The sequence below is a fragment of the Eurosta solidaginis genome, chromosome 5, assembly GCF_040869045.1.
Source record: "Eurosta solidaginis isolate ZX-2024a chromosome 5, ASM4086904v1, whole genome shotgun sequence".
Lineage (NCBI taxonomy): Eukaryota > Metazoa > Arthropoda > Insecta > Diptera > Tephritidae > Eurosta > Eurosta solidaginis.
The window spans coordinates 4,204,603-4,220,486 of NC_090323.1; the positions used below are offsets into that span (position 1 = coordinate 4,204,603).

Sequence of the window (15,884 nt, forward strand, 5' to 3'; positions counted from 1 at the left end):
TCATTGCAGAAATTCACTCGGAGCGCTTGCCAAACATTGCCGAGGGGCGACCCCGTTTAGAAAAATTTTCTTCTAATTAAAAACCCTTGTTTCTAAAATTTTGATGTTACTTTGCCCGGGGTGTGAACCCAGGGCATACGGTGTGGTAGGCGGATTTAGAAAAATTTTGTTCGAAAAATCGACTTTTTCGCAGGCTCGAATTTTATTTTTTTTTTTGGGTATGCGTAGTGGAACTTTTTTTTCCTGAGCCCAAATCCTATCGAAAAATCGATGGCGCGATATAGGTTAACTTTCGTCCATACAAATTGACCCAACCCTATGTATATATTTTTTTCTTGATTTTTTGACATATAACTTTTGAATAGCTTCTCGTCTAATGGGGTAAGTATTATTGTTTAAACGTGGTTTTGATATTCATTGTGAATCAAAAAAAGGTTTAAATCCCGGACCGTTTTTAATAATATGAACCATTAATTTTGATAGCGTCATAAGTTCACTGAAAAATTGTTTTTTTCTGGTGCTAATTTTAGTACATACAGTTAGAAATTTTCAAAAAAAAGCACAATCAAAAGTACGGCTCAAATATTTTTCAGCCTTAGTCTTGAACTCTCTTAAATTTACTCTTCGTTATATTTCTATGAAAAGCCGCTCAGTTTATACCTACAGAAAAAAAAAAACATCTTATGACCAAAAAGATAATACATACAATAATTGTTTCTTACTATCTTAAACCTTTCTTCCCATTCAAATCGTTTGCAAACCATATATTTTGCTCACATGCAAATACGATTTACATACATACACATTAGGGTGGGTCAAATTTATTGTTGAAAAGGCACATCCAGTTTCTGAATCTATGGGTCATACTGAGTAATATTGTCCATGGGACCATAGGTCTGAAATGAATTTCGAGCCTCCCTAATTTTGTTAGAAAATTTTATATCCCAATCCGAATAGCGAATCTCACAAATAAAATACATGAAAATAAATGTCAAATTCCGATCCTGATTGGGATATAAAATTTTCAAACAAAATTAGGGAGGCTCGAAATTCATTTCAGACATTGGTCCCATGGACAATATTACTTAGTATGACCCATAGATTCAGAAACTGGATGTGCACCTGAATTTTTTTCCCCCTTTTTTTCCCCATACAATTTGACCCGCCCTAATACACATATATGGATGTAGTTGCCTTTAAACGTAATTCGAAAACTAGTTTGCTTCCTTAATGGCTTAAGAAAACCAGTTTTTTTGATTTGTTGATCGTTTGAAGCTGCTGAGCATGGCTGTGTAATTTGTACATTTTGAATTCTCGCTGTAGTGATTCATTATTGTGCTCGAATGAGTCTACAATAGCAACATGGGAGAAAATATAGGGCATTTCGGACTTACATAAAATAAATCACACTAACATGATTATCAAGTTATTTGGTTAAACATTGTATTAGAATACTTTGTTTCTGTAATAGATTAAAAAATATAACCAAATTACCTGATAAGCACGTCTGCCTCGGTCATTTTTGCTTAAAAAGTTCTAGAATAAGTTTTGTTTCTGTATTAAGACCGTATGCACACTAAGGAGATCTCCACCCCAAAATTGATGTCGAGTTTTCTAGTTTTGTTTGAATTAAAAAAAATGGTGTAAAAATGGTGGAAACCCCCCTTTTCAATTTATTCAACTCTACTCTATGTACAAACGTCTACCATTGTTCCTCCATGCGCCTGCTGGTAAATATTTTCTCTCAGTGTTCACTCTTATCTTTCTCCCATCTGAGACACTTCACGTTTAAGTCCCACTGTTTGACATTATGTTGACTTTATCGGCCACTAATCCACTCTTTGTTTGGCGCACGACGCTTATCTCAAGAAGCAATTAAAAAAGCGAGACTTGTAATATCTTTTGCTCAATCAATGACTCAGGCTAGTCTGCGTTCGATCGTCGATTTGCTAAGACTATTTTTAGTGACGCAGAAAACGACTGCAATTACAAAACAGGACACATTTCAAACGAATAAATTTTAAAATGAGTTGCCTCACATTTTTCGTAACATTTACATTATTTTTTGCATTTGGCTCGACGACAAGTTTAAATGTTGTTAGCGAGGACAATATGCCCAGTGCTCCGCTACGTGAGTACAAAGCAATATATCACAATTTGAATAAGTACATAAATATGTACCTACATACAACCAACACTAAAGCCCTATTATTTTATTTTCCAACCAAAACAACAGCTAATGGTGCAGCAGTCGATGAGGTAGTCGTCGAATCTTCGCTTTATATCAAACCAAAGGTAAATATGAGACCTCAAGTACGTCGTGTACGTAGTATACCCTTTGATATGCCTTTGACTAGCGCTTCATTGCTAGAACATATACGTGTTAAGCGCGTACCAAAATATCAATCACTTCCACCTCAATATGGACAGTCACAGGCTACAGCAAATGCTGCTGCGCATGATATCAAATACGTACGCTACGGTACAAATACTGCAGCATCAAACGCTGGGGCACAGGCATTTAATACATTCGGTCCAAATGGTTCATTTGGTGCATCTTCAGCTGGTACAATATCGCAAGCCACCCAGATGGGCCCATTAGGAGTACAGAACTCTGTTGGCGCATCGTTGAGTCAAACATATACTCTACCAAATGGACAAACAATTAACTTTGCCAGCACGAATAGTTTTGCTAATGGACCATTTGGTAATAACGCCTATAGTCGCGGATCTTCGGTAGCTGTTAGTAAAACTTAAAGTCGTAGCTGTGCTTATTACTGTGTGTATTTCGCAAATTTCTTTTTTTCAAGATAAACGAAAATGACTGATCGCTTTTCTTTTGTCTGATTAATTGCAGCTTTGTAAACAATTGGAAAGTACCAGTAATTTGACATAAATTGTGAAATATAAACGCTGTGCTACAACTAAAATTAAAATAGATGTAATAAACAAATACGTAAAGTGTAATTTTCTTTTTTATTGTGGTCAATTTATTTGACAACTGGAGTACACTTTTTTATGCAAATTAATGTAAAATACACCAAAATACGTCAAACTGAAACTAAAGTAGATTCATGTATCTATTTTATAATGCAATTCTTATGAATTACAAAATTAGTCCGACTCGCTCTCACTTTCCGATTGGAAATCGCCCACTTCAATGAAGAATTTGTATTCTTGATCGCAACCCAAGTATGAGTCGCTCATATAATAAAGTGTGTATTCGTGCCGACCAGGGCTGGGGGCAACGAAATCCAGCTTAATTCTTGCCTTCTGTTGCAATGTGAGACGCTTAATGGAGAGTAACGAATTGGTTTTCGGATCACCAATTACAACCCACCAGCCCTCCTCACGTTTCTGTGAAACAAGAAAGGAAACTTGTAATTAATGTAAAGATATTCGTGTATCAACTTTTCGCATACCTGTGGAAAGAATGGTGCTATAACTGGTCCAGTAACTTCATCTTCACGCTCAAGCTGAACAACAACGTTTACTGTGGAACCAGAATTGATGCGATCCTTATCCAACACTTCAAAATTCATTTCAATATTTGGATAACGATTACAGAAACGTGCTACATCCGCCATTTGTGCATCAGTCAATTGTAGCAGGCGTGTGCGATCATCATCCTCTAATTCCATGATATCAAAAACGGTCTCAATTTTCTACAAAGTAATAAAAAATTTAATATGAAATTATATTCAACTACAGCACTTTATACCTTTTCCGTGCAACGTTTAATTATATCAGCGGTAAAGTGTGGCAACTGTTTCAAATATGAGTCTTTGCTCCACATAGCCTGCGTCACCATTTGTGCCAACTCCATAGCAGCTACAGCGGGTGAGAGCCAACCATTCGAACTGAGCACATCGACACAGGCTTGAATTAAACGAATTGCTTTACTCAAAATCAATTCGGTGTCGCCTTGTAACTCGGGACCTAATTGTAGACGTGATAAATGTGCTTGCAAGAGCAAATTTGTTTTAATATGTGGATCATTAAATCTGTAAAGGAACAAACCATAAGCATAACTACGAAACTTCACTTATATTACTGCTACCTACTTGGGGGCGGAATCATTGAGGCCCGTCAACTTGTTTGGTAAACGTTGTGATAATGTGCGCAATATATTCTCTTCATGATGGCGCACCACAATATCTTCATACTCAGCCGCAGACGAGATAATTTCTAGCAGGCCACGGACTTTAGTTTTACTGTTAAGTGATAAGCTGAAGAGTTCTGTAATGATAAACAATGTACATATAAGATAGTTCTCTCATATCAGTTAAAAGTACATACCAATAGTAGTATAATTAATGTAATAATATGCAGCAATCATGCCCAGATTAAGTGGCAACGTGTCCATATCATCCTCAATGCTAATACATTTCGACTGCTCTAAATCGGATAATGTATTTTCAACCATCTCTGATAAATGATCGGACAGATGGCGATGTGTTATGCCCTGTAAATTGTAATAATTAGGATTTTGCGTTAGACGCCGATATAAAAATGTCCAAGTCAAGTAATCAACTGCATCCTGTTTGTTTTCGATAGTTTTTGTGACCACCTCTACGTTGAAATGATCGTGTAAGCGATGATCCAAATGACTTTCAATGGGCAGTGGCTCATTTATGAATTTCTTAAAGAAATCCTTCTTCGACGATTGACACATCAACACACATTTGGCATCCGCATCTTCAATTGGGCGGTTAGCGCGTCCAATCATTTGTAGTACATCCGTTATGGGATAATCTTCATACGAATGATTTTTTCCATTGTAGAATTGTGTATCCATAATAATAACTAAATGCGCTGAAATGCTCATTCCCCAACATAGATCGCGAGCCACTACAGCTACCTGAACAGCGCCAGAGTCAAACAGCTGCTCTACCAAACGATGATCAGAAGCTGTTAAACCTTCATGTATGTAGGCCACGCCCTGTGATAGTGTCTCCTTCAAAGTCTTGTCCGACATACGATCAAGGAATGGTTTGATATCCTCTTCCTCAGCATGAAAGAAACGATTCGGTTGCATATCTGATGCGCTATAAGTAAGTATATCGATGGCGGTAAAGCGTGCTTGTTTGCGTGACGAGACAAATACTATTACGGGTTTATGTGGACTGTATTTGATAATTGCATTGTATACGGGCTTTGACATGGACGCAATACGCGTAGCGTTATGTGTAATATTGTAACCTTGAATGTGCAGCTCCAGGGGTATGGGGCGCACGCTGGGATGGAAATTAAATGTAGCATTTGCATTACACCCCAACCATTGGGCAACATCACGCGCATCAGCTAATGATGAGGAGAGTGCTACTATACGAATCTGTTTCTCAATTTGCGAAGATATATAGCGCATACGTGAGCATACAACTTCCAAAACGGGACCATCCTCTCCACCCACCAACTGTAGCTCGTCAACTATAAAAAGATTAACCGCTTGTACGTTTTTACGTTGCTTCCAACGGCGCGATAGTACATCCCACTTGTCTGCTGTAGTTACAATTATTTGGCCTTTAGCTAAAAGCTTCAGATCTGTACCAGTTTCACCCGTAAGTTTGACAACTTTTAGTGATAGGCCACCAAATTTTGCGTGCCAATCGGCAAACACGAGATCGGCTAGTGCTTCCTTTGACACCAAATAAACACAACGACCATCAGACTGTTGCGAGAACAAACGCATTATTGCAAACTCAGCTACGGTCATTTTACCAGAACCTGTTGGTGCACCCACAAACACATTATCGTCACTATTGTAGACAGCATTGAAAACTTGTGTCTGTATAGGATTGAATTGTGGGAATCGTTCTACATAAAACTCCTCAAATTTTGGTTTACGAAGAGCCGATATAGGTAGAGGTTGTAAATCTAGCAATTCGGTAGGAGGCATATTTTTTTCAGGTAGTATCAAATGACGAAATGAAACCGGCAACTGTGTCTCTGAGCCAATCCAGCGATCGGACACAATACGTAGGAAGTATTGTGGGGGCAAAGGTTCAAAAACTGGCACAAAGAACTTGATTTGGTGTTCGTCTTGTGCATACTTTTCCTTGAGTAGAAAAAATTCGTGGTGCAAAATAACTTCAGAATCTACATCCTCTATAAGTATCCAGAACCCTTCCGATAAACCATGCACCTTTTCATCCCATTGAAAGTCAGGCGTAATTGTAAGCTCAACACGTAATGTTGCGCGTGTAATGGGTTGTATATGTGTTGATAGTTCCAATTTTGGGAATTGGTGGACAAATTTGTGTATAGTTTTGCCTAGCTTGGGTACACGTATCAATTCGCCAATCTCATTTGGTTCCAAATCGTATAAACGTTCCCACGGGAAGTTTTTCTTTTCCAATTTTTTAGCAATTTCATCGGGCATCTTCTTGAATTGACGCAATGGTGTCATAGATTGCCACATACGGCGATCAATCATTTTACACAGTGTGAGGGTTTTATCAGCTAATTGCGCCCAGCCACGATGTAATACAATTTCAAAGATTGCGCGCATTAGACGGGAAGCAGATTGTGTTATGAAAACCATATCAGACATCAATGCGAAACCTTCCAGTTTCAGTTGCGATATGTACGCCTGCAGCAGCACATTCACCTTAGCACTGTGCTCTTCCATCGATTCCTTTATTGGTATGGGGACACGTTCCATAAGTTTCTGTAACTCCAGCTTCTCTTCTTCACGTACAGCAATATGTTTGAATTCGGATGAGAGTGAGAAAACACGAAATAGCTCAATTTCGCTTAGCGTTTGTTTTAACAATTGATTATAAGTCATCATTGTTTCGTGAGTGCAATAATAATGTGAGGCTATTCGTCCCAACTCCGTTACTTGGAATTGACCGCTCTTGCGGTCATATTTGACTAGGCCGCTTCGATCAAGATGTAATGAGGCTGTATGTATAAGATCAGCACGATGTTGTTCTAGCAGTGGATCGTCGCGTATAGCGTCATGAGATACACCGTATAAGGTGGGGTTGCGCAACATACGTATGTAAAGGTAGGTATATCCTAACCAATTAACAGCGTCTTTGATATTTTGGACCGTGCCTAGAACGATTTCTGCATTCAGCATGTCAGGCATTTTTGAAATGAACTGTGATTCGATGGGCAACTGTTGATTCAATAATGATAGATAGAATTGCAATTCGCTATGATTAGTGATAAGAATACCCTCGCCCTTGGTATCATATTGGGGACGACCGGCACGTCCCAACATTTGAAGTACATCTAGTGCACTTAATTCTACCCATCGACCCTTTTCCGGATTGTAAACTTGTGTGCCCTTTATGATTACTGTATGCGCCGGCAAGTTTACACCCCAAGCTAAGGTTGCAGTAGAGACTAAAACCTATAAAAAGCATAGAAATTAAATTAAAAAAAAAAGTAATTGCATTGACAGACAAAAAGAAATTTACTTGAATATGACGATCAGCAAAAAGATCTTCCACCAGCGTACGATCGACACGTGTCATGCCAGCATGATGTATGGCGAACCCATAGGGCAACAATTCTTTTAATTCTGAGTTTTTGACCTGCTCTGCCTCGGTACGCAGTACCTCCATGCTTGCTGAGCCTTCTCGCAAAAAACTACCAAGTGTATCCTTTTCCAGACACATATCACGTACTGCGCGCGCAGTTTTTCCAGTCTCTTTCCGCGAATGCACAAACACCAAAACTTGATTGCGGCCAGCATGCTCCATTGTTTTCTCATATACAATTTCATTCATGACTTGAAAGCGTTTTAGTGCCTTCTTTTCCGTTACACCGATATATTGTTGTTCAAGTGCTACCGGGCGGAAACTGTTATCAAAATAAAACAAGCCTTTATCAGGTTTAACTCGCAAAAATGTTGCCACGTCCTGATAGTTGGGTAGTGTAGCAGATAAACCCACCAGACGCACATCCTCTTGTGTTGTTTCAATGTTGCGTATCGTACGCGCTACTAATGCTTCCAGAACAGGACCACGTTCGTCATGCAATAAATGTATTTCATCAATAATGACTAAACGTACCAGGCTGGTAAATGTCTTTTCGCCTCCTTTGCGTGTAATAATATCCCATTTTTCTGGAGTACATACTATTATTTGAGTTGCGGCTATTTGTTCGCGTGTCAGTTGATGATCACCGGTCAACTCGGATACGGTCAAATTATAACATGCTAACCGCCGACCGAAGTTACCAACCATTTCTTGTACCAAAGATTTCATGGGCGCAACGTAAATAATTTTGAATTCATCAACATTTATAGTGCCGTCTTCATTGATGTGCTTGCCGATTTCTCGCATCATTGTTAGCAAAGCTACGTTTGTTTTACCAGCGCCAGTAGGGGCACATAGCAACATATTTTCATCACTATCCAGTGCGGATTTCCATAAACGACTCTGAATTCTATTCAGTGTCTTGAAGCCGTCAAACACTGGTTGTACATACTTTGGCAATTTATCTATAGGCTGCAATTCTTCCTTATCTTCGAAGGGTACTTGTTTTAAAGCAGGCACATGTACTTCTTCGTAGCCTTTTCGTTGTTTGCGGAACGAACCATCAGGAAGTTGACATCTTTTATTAGCCATAAAATGTGATCCCTGCGTAAATGCTATCTCCTCCAACTCGAGCACTTGACGTACACCAGGTACTTGGCCTGCCATGCCTTGTCCTGTTTCATCGTTTTCCTGTTTGCCACGTTTACTGGTACGTGATGAATTACCATAATCGTCCTCTTCCGACTTGCCGGTATCCAATTGACGTAATATCTTTGCCAAATGACTATCATTGCGCATCTTTTCCCTAATACGATGGCGTTCACTCTCTGTTTGTGCAGAAGCTAACATAGTGCAGTATAAAATCATTTGTCGATTATTTTTCAGCTGTTTGATGAAATCAAAACAATCATAGCCGAGTAAGAGAACGAGTTGGTTTTCGCAATCTCGCTCATCGGATGCATCCTTTAAAATTTTCAGTACATCTGCAGCTTTGCTTTGGGATACCATGGCGTCTTTGTAATATTTGCTAAGACAACGCTGTAGCCAATAAGCGTCAATGTCTAGAGGATGCAAGCTACGCTCTTTTTTTACATTGCCAGCTTCTTCAGTGAGTAACTGGAATAATGAAAAATGTTTTTATTACAAAAACCAACTAATGTCCAAACAATGACCTACATTTTCAGCATGCAGCGTATGATCGATACGCGCCTCCTCACCCTCCTCTTGGCCATCATCATCACGTATTTCACCGTGCATGTCATTATCACTTTCTTCCTCCGATTCCTCGAACTGCACATTTATACCATAGGTCTCATCTATTTGTTCCTCATTGCCAGCAATGCTTAATGCATTTACGGCGTCTGAACCAAAATCGGTGATTTTTTTGCCCAAATTTACCAGTAAAGCAAAGCTAGCAGGGAAGAAGTTACAAAACATAAAACAACTACATAAGTGAATGATACTCTACTCATACCGTTCATCAGTTACTGAGCCTAGCAAACTATCTATTTCACGCTTTCGTTCACGATCTTTTAGCTTATCATTTTTTAAAACAGCCAAAATTTCATCTGCTGCACCACACAGAATATCACGTGGTTGATCGCCCAGAGCTTCTTGTATAAAACTTAGCAGTACCTCATATGTTTGTCGAGTTTCTTGAGTTTTGGGACGATACACAATGCCGACCATTTCATCGATGCCCTCTGACAGCAAAGTGGCACCTTTCATGCGCTCAAAATCATACTGTGCTTCATCGCGTTTTTGGCGCTTAGCTTTGCGTTCTTCCATTTTCTCCGGCTTTGTTCGTTGGTAGCGGTCACCCATACGTGTACCCTCTAGCTTGCCCACAAGCGAGACAACTTCACCGGTAGCCTCATCACGCCGCGGTCGTTCAATGAGGCGTACGTCTGCTTGCAGTACAAGATTGGAATTCTATAAAGTAAAATAATGAAATTAACTTATCTAGCAGTGTTTAAATCGTTTCAATTCCAAATTTTAATTGATCTTTGCTCCTTACCGCTTTGTATTCATATTGTAGCTGACGGGCTGCTGCATCCGCCATGATTATTTATTATTAAATGAACTTATGAGCACAGTTATTATTAAAAAGTGTGTATATTTTTTCAGCTGGAAAAATATTTACGAGTCCCTCTTTGACTTATTTTCTAAGCCGTCAAAAACATGTTGGTCACTTTTACGCCAAGGCCAAGGCGAATCCATGGCAGAATGATACAAGGTGGCAGCATGGTGACATACCTACAAACATAAATAAAAATCCCATGTACTTTGTTTTTGTAAATTCGATGGACAAATGTCAAAATCGTACTGCGCCGGAAGTTGATGTATCAAATCAAATAAAAAAAGTTTATAATCAGCTGTTCCATGCTGCCACCTTGTGTCGTTCCGCCATGGGCGAATCTATACCAGGTGGTGAAAGCAAGCGAATCCAATCAATTCGCTGTGCAAAAGAATGTCAAGCAAGGCGAATTCAGTATAGGTGGTGTTATCCCATCAGTTGATTGCTTTTTCTTGATAATTTTCCATACCAAGGCGAATCCATACCAGGTGGTGGCAAAGCGAATTCAATCAATTCGCCGTGCAGATGAATGTCAAGTCAAAAGAAAATTTTTATAGATTTCGATTAACTGACATTTTGGCGGCCACCGTGGTGTGATGATAGCGTGCTCCGCCTACCACAACGTATGCCCTGGGTTCACACCCCGCGCAAAGCAACATCAAAATTTTAGAAATAAGGTTTTTCAATTAGAAGAAAATTTGTCTAAGCGGGGTCGCCCCTCGGCAGGGTTTGGCAAGCGCTCTGCCATGAAAAGCTCTCTGTGAAAACTCATCTGCCTTGCATATGTCGTTCGGAGTCGTCATAAAACATGTAGGTCCCGTCCGGCAAATTTGTAGGGAAAAATCAAGAGGAGGACGACGCAAATTGAAAGAGAAGCTCGGCCTTAGATCACTTCGGAGGTTATCGTGCCTTACATTTATTTATTTTATTTTATTTGTTGTGCAAGGCTTTGCATGGAAAACTATCAAGAAGTAGCCATCAGCTGTTGGGATAACACCACCTCTACTGAATCCACCTTGTCAAAATCTATGAATATTTTCTTTTGACTTGACATCAAGGCGAATTCATTACAGGTGATGTTATCCCATCAGCTGATTGTTTCTTCTTGATAATTTTCCATACATAACCTTGTACAACAAAATGTCAGTTAATCGAAATCTATGAAAATTTTCTTTTGACTTGACATTCACCAAGGCGAATCTATACTAGGTGGTGGCAAAGCGAATTCAACCAATTCGCCGTACGGAAGAATGTCAGGTCAAAAGAAAATTTTCATTGATTTCGATTAACTGACTTGTTGTAGTACAAGGCTTTGTATGGAAAATTATCAAGAAGAAGCAAACAGCTGATGGGATAACACCACCTGTAATGAATTCGCCTTGTTTCCATACAAAGCCTTGTACAACAAAATGTCAGTTAATCGAAATCTATGAAAATTTTCTTTTGACTTGACATTCACCTGCATGGCGAATTGGTTGAATTCGCTTTGCCACCACCTGGTATGGATTCGCCGAACCAAGGCGAATCTATATCAGGTGGTGGCAAAGCGAATTCAATCAATTCGCCGTGCAGATGAATGTCAAGTCAAAAGAAAATTTTCATAGATTTCGATTAACTGAAATTTCGTTGTACAAGGCTTTGTATGGAAAATTATCAAGAAGAAGCAATCAGCTGATGGGATAACACCACCTTTAATGAATTCGCCTTGCGCCGAACAAAATACGGCTTTGTCAACTAATTGTCAAACTGAAGGAGCATTTTTCTTTTGAAGTGTCTTTTTCGTGCCCGTGGTCGGTGGTCTTTGTGTAAGTGGAAATAAATTTATTTTAATTGAATAATTCATTATTTTGCAAGGTATATGAAGCTCATGGTCACCCGCCATGTTATGCTTGCCCAAATTAAAATATATGCCATAAAGAGCACTAACTCTTTTAAGTTCACAACTGCGAAAAATCATGTGCAAGCGCTTCGTTATGTAACCTCTAAACTGATAAATGGCAGTTCTGTATATCAGCGCTGACCTCGCTAATTTTGTAACATTGTGATATTAACATTTCCACTCAATTTACCCACTTTTTGTGCTCTTTAATTACAGTTTGGATAGGAAATCATCGAAACAGTATAAAAACATATACAACAATGTTCTCATCACTGTTTGAAGCTGCCAAAAACTCTCCATTCCGGACTCCTTTTACCAAAGTCCAATGCGACAATGGCGATAAGGCAGCTTTAGGTCCAGTTACCGGACGCCAGATTCAGGCAGCTGCAACTCCTAGCGGTGATTCCTGCGAATTCGGTAGCAACAAATACTTCATGCTCTGTGGTGTGGGCGGTATCTTGTCCTGTGGTACTACGCATACATTTGTTGTGCCTTTGGATTTAGTGAAATGCCGTCTACAAGTTGATGCTAAAAAGTACAAGAATTTATTCAATGGTTTTAAGGTAACCGTGGCTGAAGAAGGAGCACGTGGTCTGGCTAAGGGGTGGGCACCAACATTCATTGGCTACTCAGCACAGGTAAGTGACCTAAGTAAACGTTGTATAGTTCGTTCATATGTACAAAAATAGGCGATGAAAGGGCAGTTAGGAACCGTAACAAATCTCAGTAATTAAGGTCCAAAAGCTACAAAAATGTAAAAACCAAAAATTTTCGTTACACAATCCCCGAACATTATCGATTTATTGATTTTTCATACCCAAACTTTGTAAGTCCTACATGTTTAGCTAAATTACGCCTCAATCAATTAACCGCATTTTTTGCTTATCTGTAGTACCTATAGCCTTTAATTTTTTTGCTCTTTGCTGCAATTTATCATCAAATAAACTCTGTGTTCGTCTTTTAAAAAAGCGACGTCGTTATTGTGATGAGTATCAATGAGGGTTTTAAAATTATGTCTGTTGGAGCTCTGTTTCGCTGTAAATATTTTCTTAGATTATTAACAATAGTGGGGTAAGCCATCCGTTGGATTTTTCAGTTCCGCAACAGGCGAAGGACCAGTTTCAATCATTAAAACATAATAGACCTCGTCTAAATTGATATTTATCCGTGGGCATATCCAGCAGTGAATTAACCACTGGCCGTAACTACTTGTGGGGGAATGCAAAGGTGAAATTTACGCCCGCAATAGGAAATTTTCACGGAAAAGTTCTGAAAGAGATAATAAACCAATCCTTAAGATTGAGCGCCCTAATAGAGGTGCATTGTCTGGCGCGATAAACTTCTCTGCCACTTTGTGCCGAGCTACATTTAATTTTTACAACGAATTCGCCGAGATCAACATATGAGAAGCGTTTTCATGGCATAAACCACTGCGGAGGATGGCGAACATTGCCTTGAAAGGGCTTGCATATGGTATAATTGAACCCTTCGGATTCCTCCATTGGCCATCTATATTATTCATTTATTTATCTATACTGAACAGTTTGAATATGTTATTTATACTTAATTAGTTTTACAGACGTTTAAACCTAAAACATTTTTAAATTATGTATAATTAATATGCTCATACTTAATGTATGCATTTTATTTGCTTACTTTCTTGATCGCTTATAATTAGGGTCTTTGCAAGTTCGGTTTATATGAGGTCTTCAAAGTGTACTACTCTGACCTATTGGGTGAAGAAAACTCATACTTGTACCGTACGTGGTTGTACTTGGCTGCCTCTGCTTCGGCTGAATTCTTCGCTGATATTGCATTATCGCCTATGGAAGCTGCAAAAGTCAAGATCCAGACTACTCCAGGGTATGCTAATACACTTCGTCAGGCCCTACCTAAGATGATTAAGGAAGAAGGTCTTGGTGGTTTCTACAAGGGTCTTGTACCATTGTGGATGCGTCAAATCCCATACACCATGATGAAGTTCGCTTGCTTCGAAAAGACTGTCGAATTATTATACAAGTAAGTCTCATCATATCTTCACCATTTATAAAATGACAATCCAATTTTATTTATTTCATTAATTCAGGCATGTAGTACCAAAACCACGTGCTGACTGCTCCAAGGGTGAACAGTTGGTTGTCACATTTGCTGCTGGTTATATTGCTGGCGTCTTCTGCGCCGTTGTGTCGCATCCCGCTGATGTTGTCGTGTCAAAATTGAATCAAGCTAAGGGTTCAACTGCCATTCAAGTAGCCAAAACGCTCGGATTCATGGGCATGTGGAATGGTCTGACGCCACGTATCATTATGATTGGTACACTCACTGCCCTGCAATGGTTCATCTACGATGGTGTCAAGGTTGCTTTGGCTTTGCCACGTCCACCACCACCAGAGATGCCAGCTTCCCTGAAGGCCAAACTCGAAGGCCAACAGTAAACTTCTTAGGTCTGATAAAACTCATCCACAGCTTCAAAAGTCAACAGTAATTAAATTAAATTCAGCCAGCGATATTAAATTGTACACGGCATCAGGTCGTGACAAGTCGAGCAGTCAAGATGCAAAAAGTATAGAGATATTACCGCAACAGTACGTTTAAAAACAGAGAGAATTCATATTGTGTCGGACATACGTATATACACATTTTTAGGGGTTTTGAAATAAGTTAGCGTATTATCGACAGAACACATTAGTTAATTAGCTAAAGAGAACCAATACACACCGGGTTTAGTACCTACATATACGTTAAATAAACTTGTATAATTTTCAACGCATTTACAGAAACTACTCTGGCATTCCAGTGGATACTATAAGTGTGCCACTTTAAGCTTTGCATTTCTATTTAATACTTTTTAAACTTACATGTAGAAACATACTCAATTTCAGTTTACATTCTTATAACTATTTTTCAACTAATTTACATACTTTCTGTTTAACTAAGCATGGCTAAAAGTATTGAAGCTAATTCCGAAATGTGTACGTAGGTGAAAAGTCATCATTCTTTGAGTATAAAATAATTGTGAAAAATAATACTGGTGATAATTGTAACGTCGGTAGACGATTTAAGTATTTAAAGTGAATTGTATCCATAATTGTATGTGATGCCTTTTGTAAAGCCCCCGAATCAGCGTGGTTAACGTTGTCTGAAAAAATATAGTAAAATATTCAAAATATTAAATACTGTTATTTATTTAATGTTCTTGAAAGTCTGAGGCATTGCTATAGGGGTGAAAAACCCTCGTTGTCCACATTTAGTATTATTGCATGGCGGGTGAAAAAAGAACGCCGACATTATGCCATACATGTACAACTTCCTTTCAGAAGCATTCAAAATAAATGAAGCTGCGTTATTCTATGAACCGTACATGTAAAAAATGGGAGACAGTGCCGTAAAGCGAAAGTGTCGCACTACTACTTTAACGACTACCTTTGGACCGGTTGTTGTTGTATTAGCGATAAAGAAACTCCCCGAAAAATGGAAAATGGCCAGGGTGGTCCCGCTACTAAAGCCTGGGAAACCAGCTAACATAGGAGAGTCATATCGCCCGATATCGCTCCTATCGCAAGTAGCCAATACGTTCGAAGCCATTTTGCTCCCCTACATCAAAGCAAATTTGCAGCTAGCCTATCATCAGCATGGTTTCAGAAAACTCCATAGCACCACCACCGCGCTAAATGCTATTAGCACCCAGATAAATTGCGCTTTAAATTAAAGCCCCCACCATAGAACAGTACTCGTTGCGCTAGACCTATCAAAAGCTTTTGATACGGTCAACCACGGCACGTTACTGCAAGACCTGGAAGGGTATACCCTTCCCCCATGTCTTAAAAGGTGGACCGCAAATTAACTGGGTGGTCGGCAGGCATCGGTGCAATTTAGAAACGAAACATCAAAACCAAAGCCACAGGCCCAGGCCCACAGATCGATGAGCTTTACA

General features: G+C 39.2%; 3 protein-coding genes across 5 annotated transcripts; 2 read left to right on the forward strand and 1 right to left on the reverse strand.

Annotated features, from left to right (window-relative positions):
- Window positions 1-1,695: 1,695 nt before the first annotated feature.
- Window positions 1,696-2,967, forward strand: LOC137252606 (uncharacterized). Of its 3 annotated transcripts, XM_067788578.1 has the most exons (3): window positions 1,697-2,131; window positions 2,204-2,779; window positions 2,858-2,967. In XM_067788578.1, the coding sequence occupies exons 1-2, from the start codon at window positions 2,026-2,028 to the stop codon at window positions 2,755-2,757; spliced, it is 660 nt and encodes a 219-aa protein (XP_067644679.1). In that variant the 5' UTR covers window positions 1,697-2,025; the 3' UTR covers window positions 2,758-2,779; window positions 2,858-2,967. The 3 variants fall into 3 exon arrangements, with proteins under 3 accessions (XP_067644678.1, XP_067644679.1, XP_067644681.1); XM_067788577.1 differs by having other exon boundaries at window positions 1,696-2,131; window positions 2,204-2,967; XM_067788580.1 differs by having other exon boundaries at window positions 1,721-2,131; window positions 2,237-2,967.
- Window positions 2,958-10,213, reverse strand: Brr2 (U5 small nuclear ribonucleoprotein l(3)72Ab). Its single transcript, XM_067788575.1, has 9 exons — window positions 10,012-10,213; window positions 9,469-9,926; window positions 9,171-9,405; window positions 7,431-9,110; window positions 4,300-7,363; window positions 4,065-4,239; window positions 3,722-4,004; window positions 3,423-3,665; window positions 2,958-3,357 (listed from the first exon to the last, which is right to left on the reverse strand). The coding sequence occupies exons 1-9, from the start codon at window positions 10,054-10,056 to the stop codon at window positions 3,115-3,117; spliced, it is 6,426 nt and encodes a 2,141-aa protein (XP_067644676.1). The 5' UTR covers window positions 10,057-10,213; the 3' UTR covers window positions 2,958-3,114.
- Window positions 10,214-11,719: 1,506 nt separating this feature from the next.
- On the forward strand, window positions 11,720-15,124 carry Mpcp2 (Mitochondrial phosphate carrier protein 2). The gene is made up of 4 exons (XM_067757276.1): window positions 11,720-11,876; window positions 12,167-12,588; window positions 13,629-13,969; window positions 14,037-15,124. Exons 2-4 carry the CDS (start codon window positions 12,211-12,213, stop codon window positions 14,383-14,385), a joined length of 1,068 nt encoding a protein of 355 aa, XP_067613377.1. The 5' UTR covers window positions 11,720-11,876; window positions 12,167-12,210; the 3' UTR covers window positions 14,386-15,124.
- Window positions 15,125-15,884: the final 760 nt, after the last annotated feature.

Excerpts from the sequence above, each read along its gene's own strand:
- LOC137252606 (XM_067788577.1), top strand. The coding sequence starts at position 2,026 with ATGAGTTGCCTCACATTTTTCGTAACATTTACATTATTTTTTGCATTT. Across the intron at positions 2,132-2,203 it reads TATGCCCAGTGCTCCGCTAC|CCCTATTATTTTATTTTCCA; the intron begins GTGAGTACAAAG and ends CCAACACTAAAG.
- Brr2 (XM_067788575.1), bottom strand. The coding sequence starts at position 10,056 with ATGGCGGATGCAGCAGCCCGTCAGCTACAATATGAATACAAAGCG. Across the intron at positions 9,927-10,011 it reads TACAATATGAATACAAAGCG|AATTCCAATCTTGTACTGCA; the intron begins GTAAGGAGCAAA and ends TTTACTTTATAG. Across the intron at positions 4,005-4,064 it reads CTCAATGATTCCGCCCCCAA|ATTTAATGATCCACATATTA; the intron begins GTAGGTAGCAGT and ends GTTCCTTTACAG.
- Mpcp2 (XM_067757276.1), top strand. The coding sequence starts at position 12,211 with ATGTTCTCATCACTGTTTGAAGCTGCCAAAAACTCTCCATTCCGGACT. Across the intron at positions 12,589-13,628 it reads TCATTGGCTACTCAGCACAG|GGTCTTTGCAAGTTCGGTTT; the intron begins GTAAGTGACCTA and ends GCTTATAATTAG. Across the intron at positions 13,970-14,036 it reads ACTGTCGAATTATTATACAA|GCATGTAGTACCAAAACCAC; the intron begins GTAAGTCTCATC and ends TCATTAATTCAG.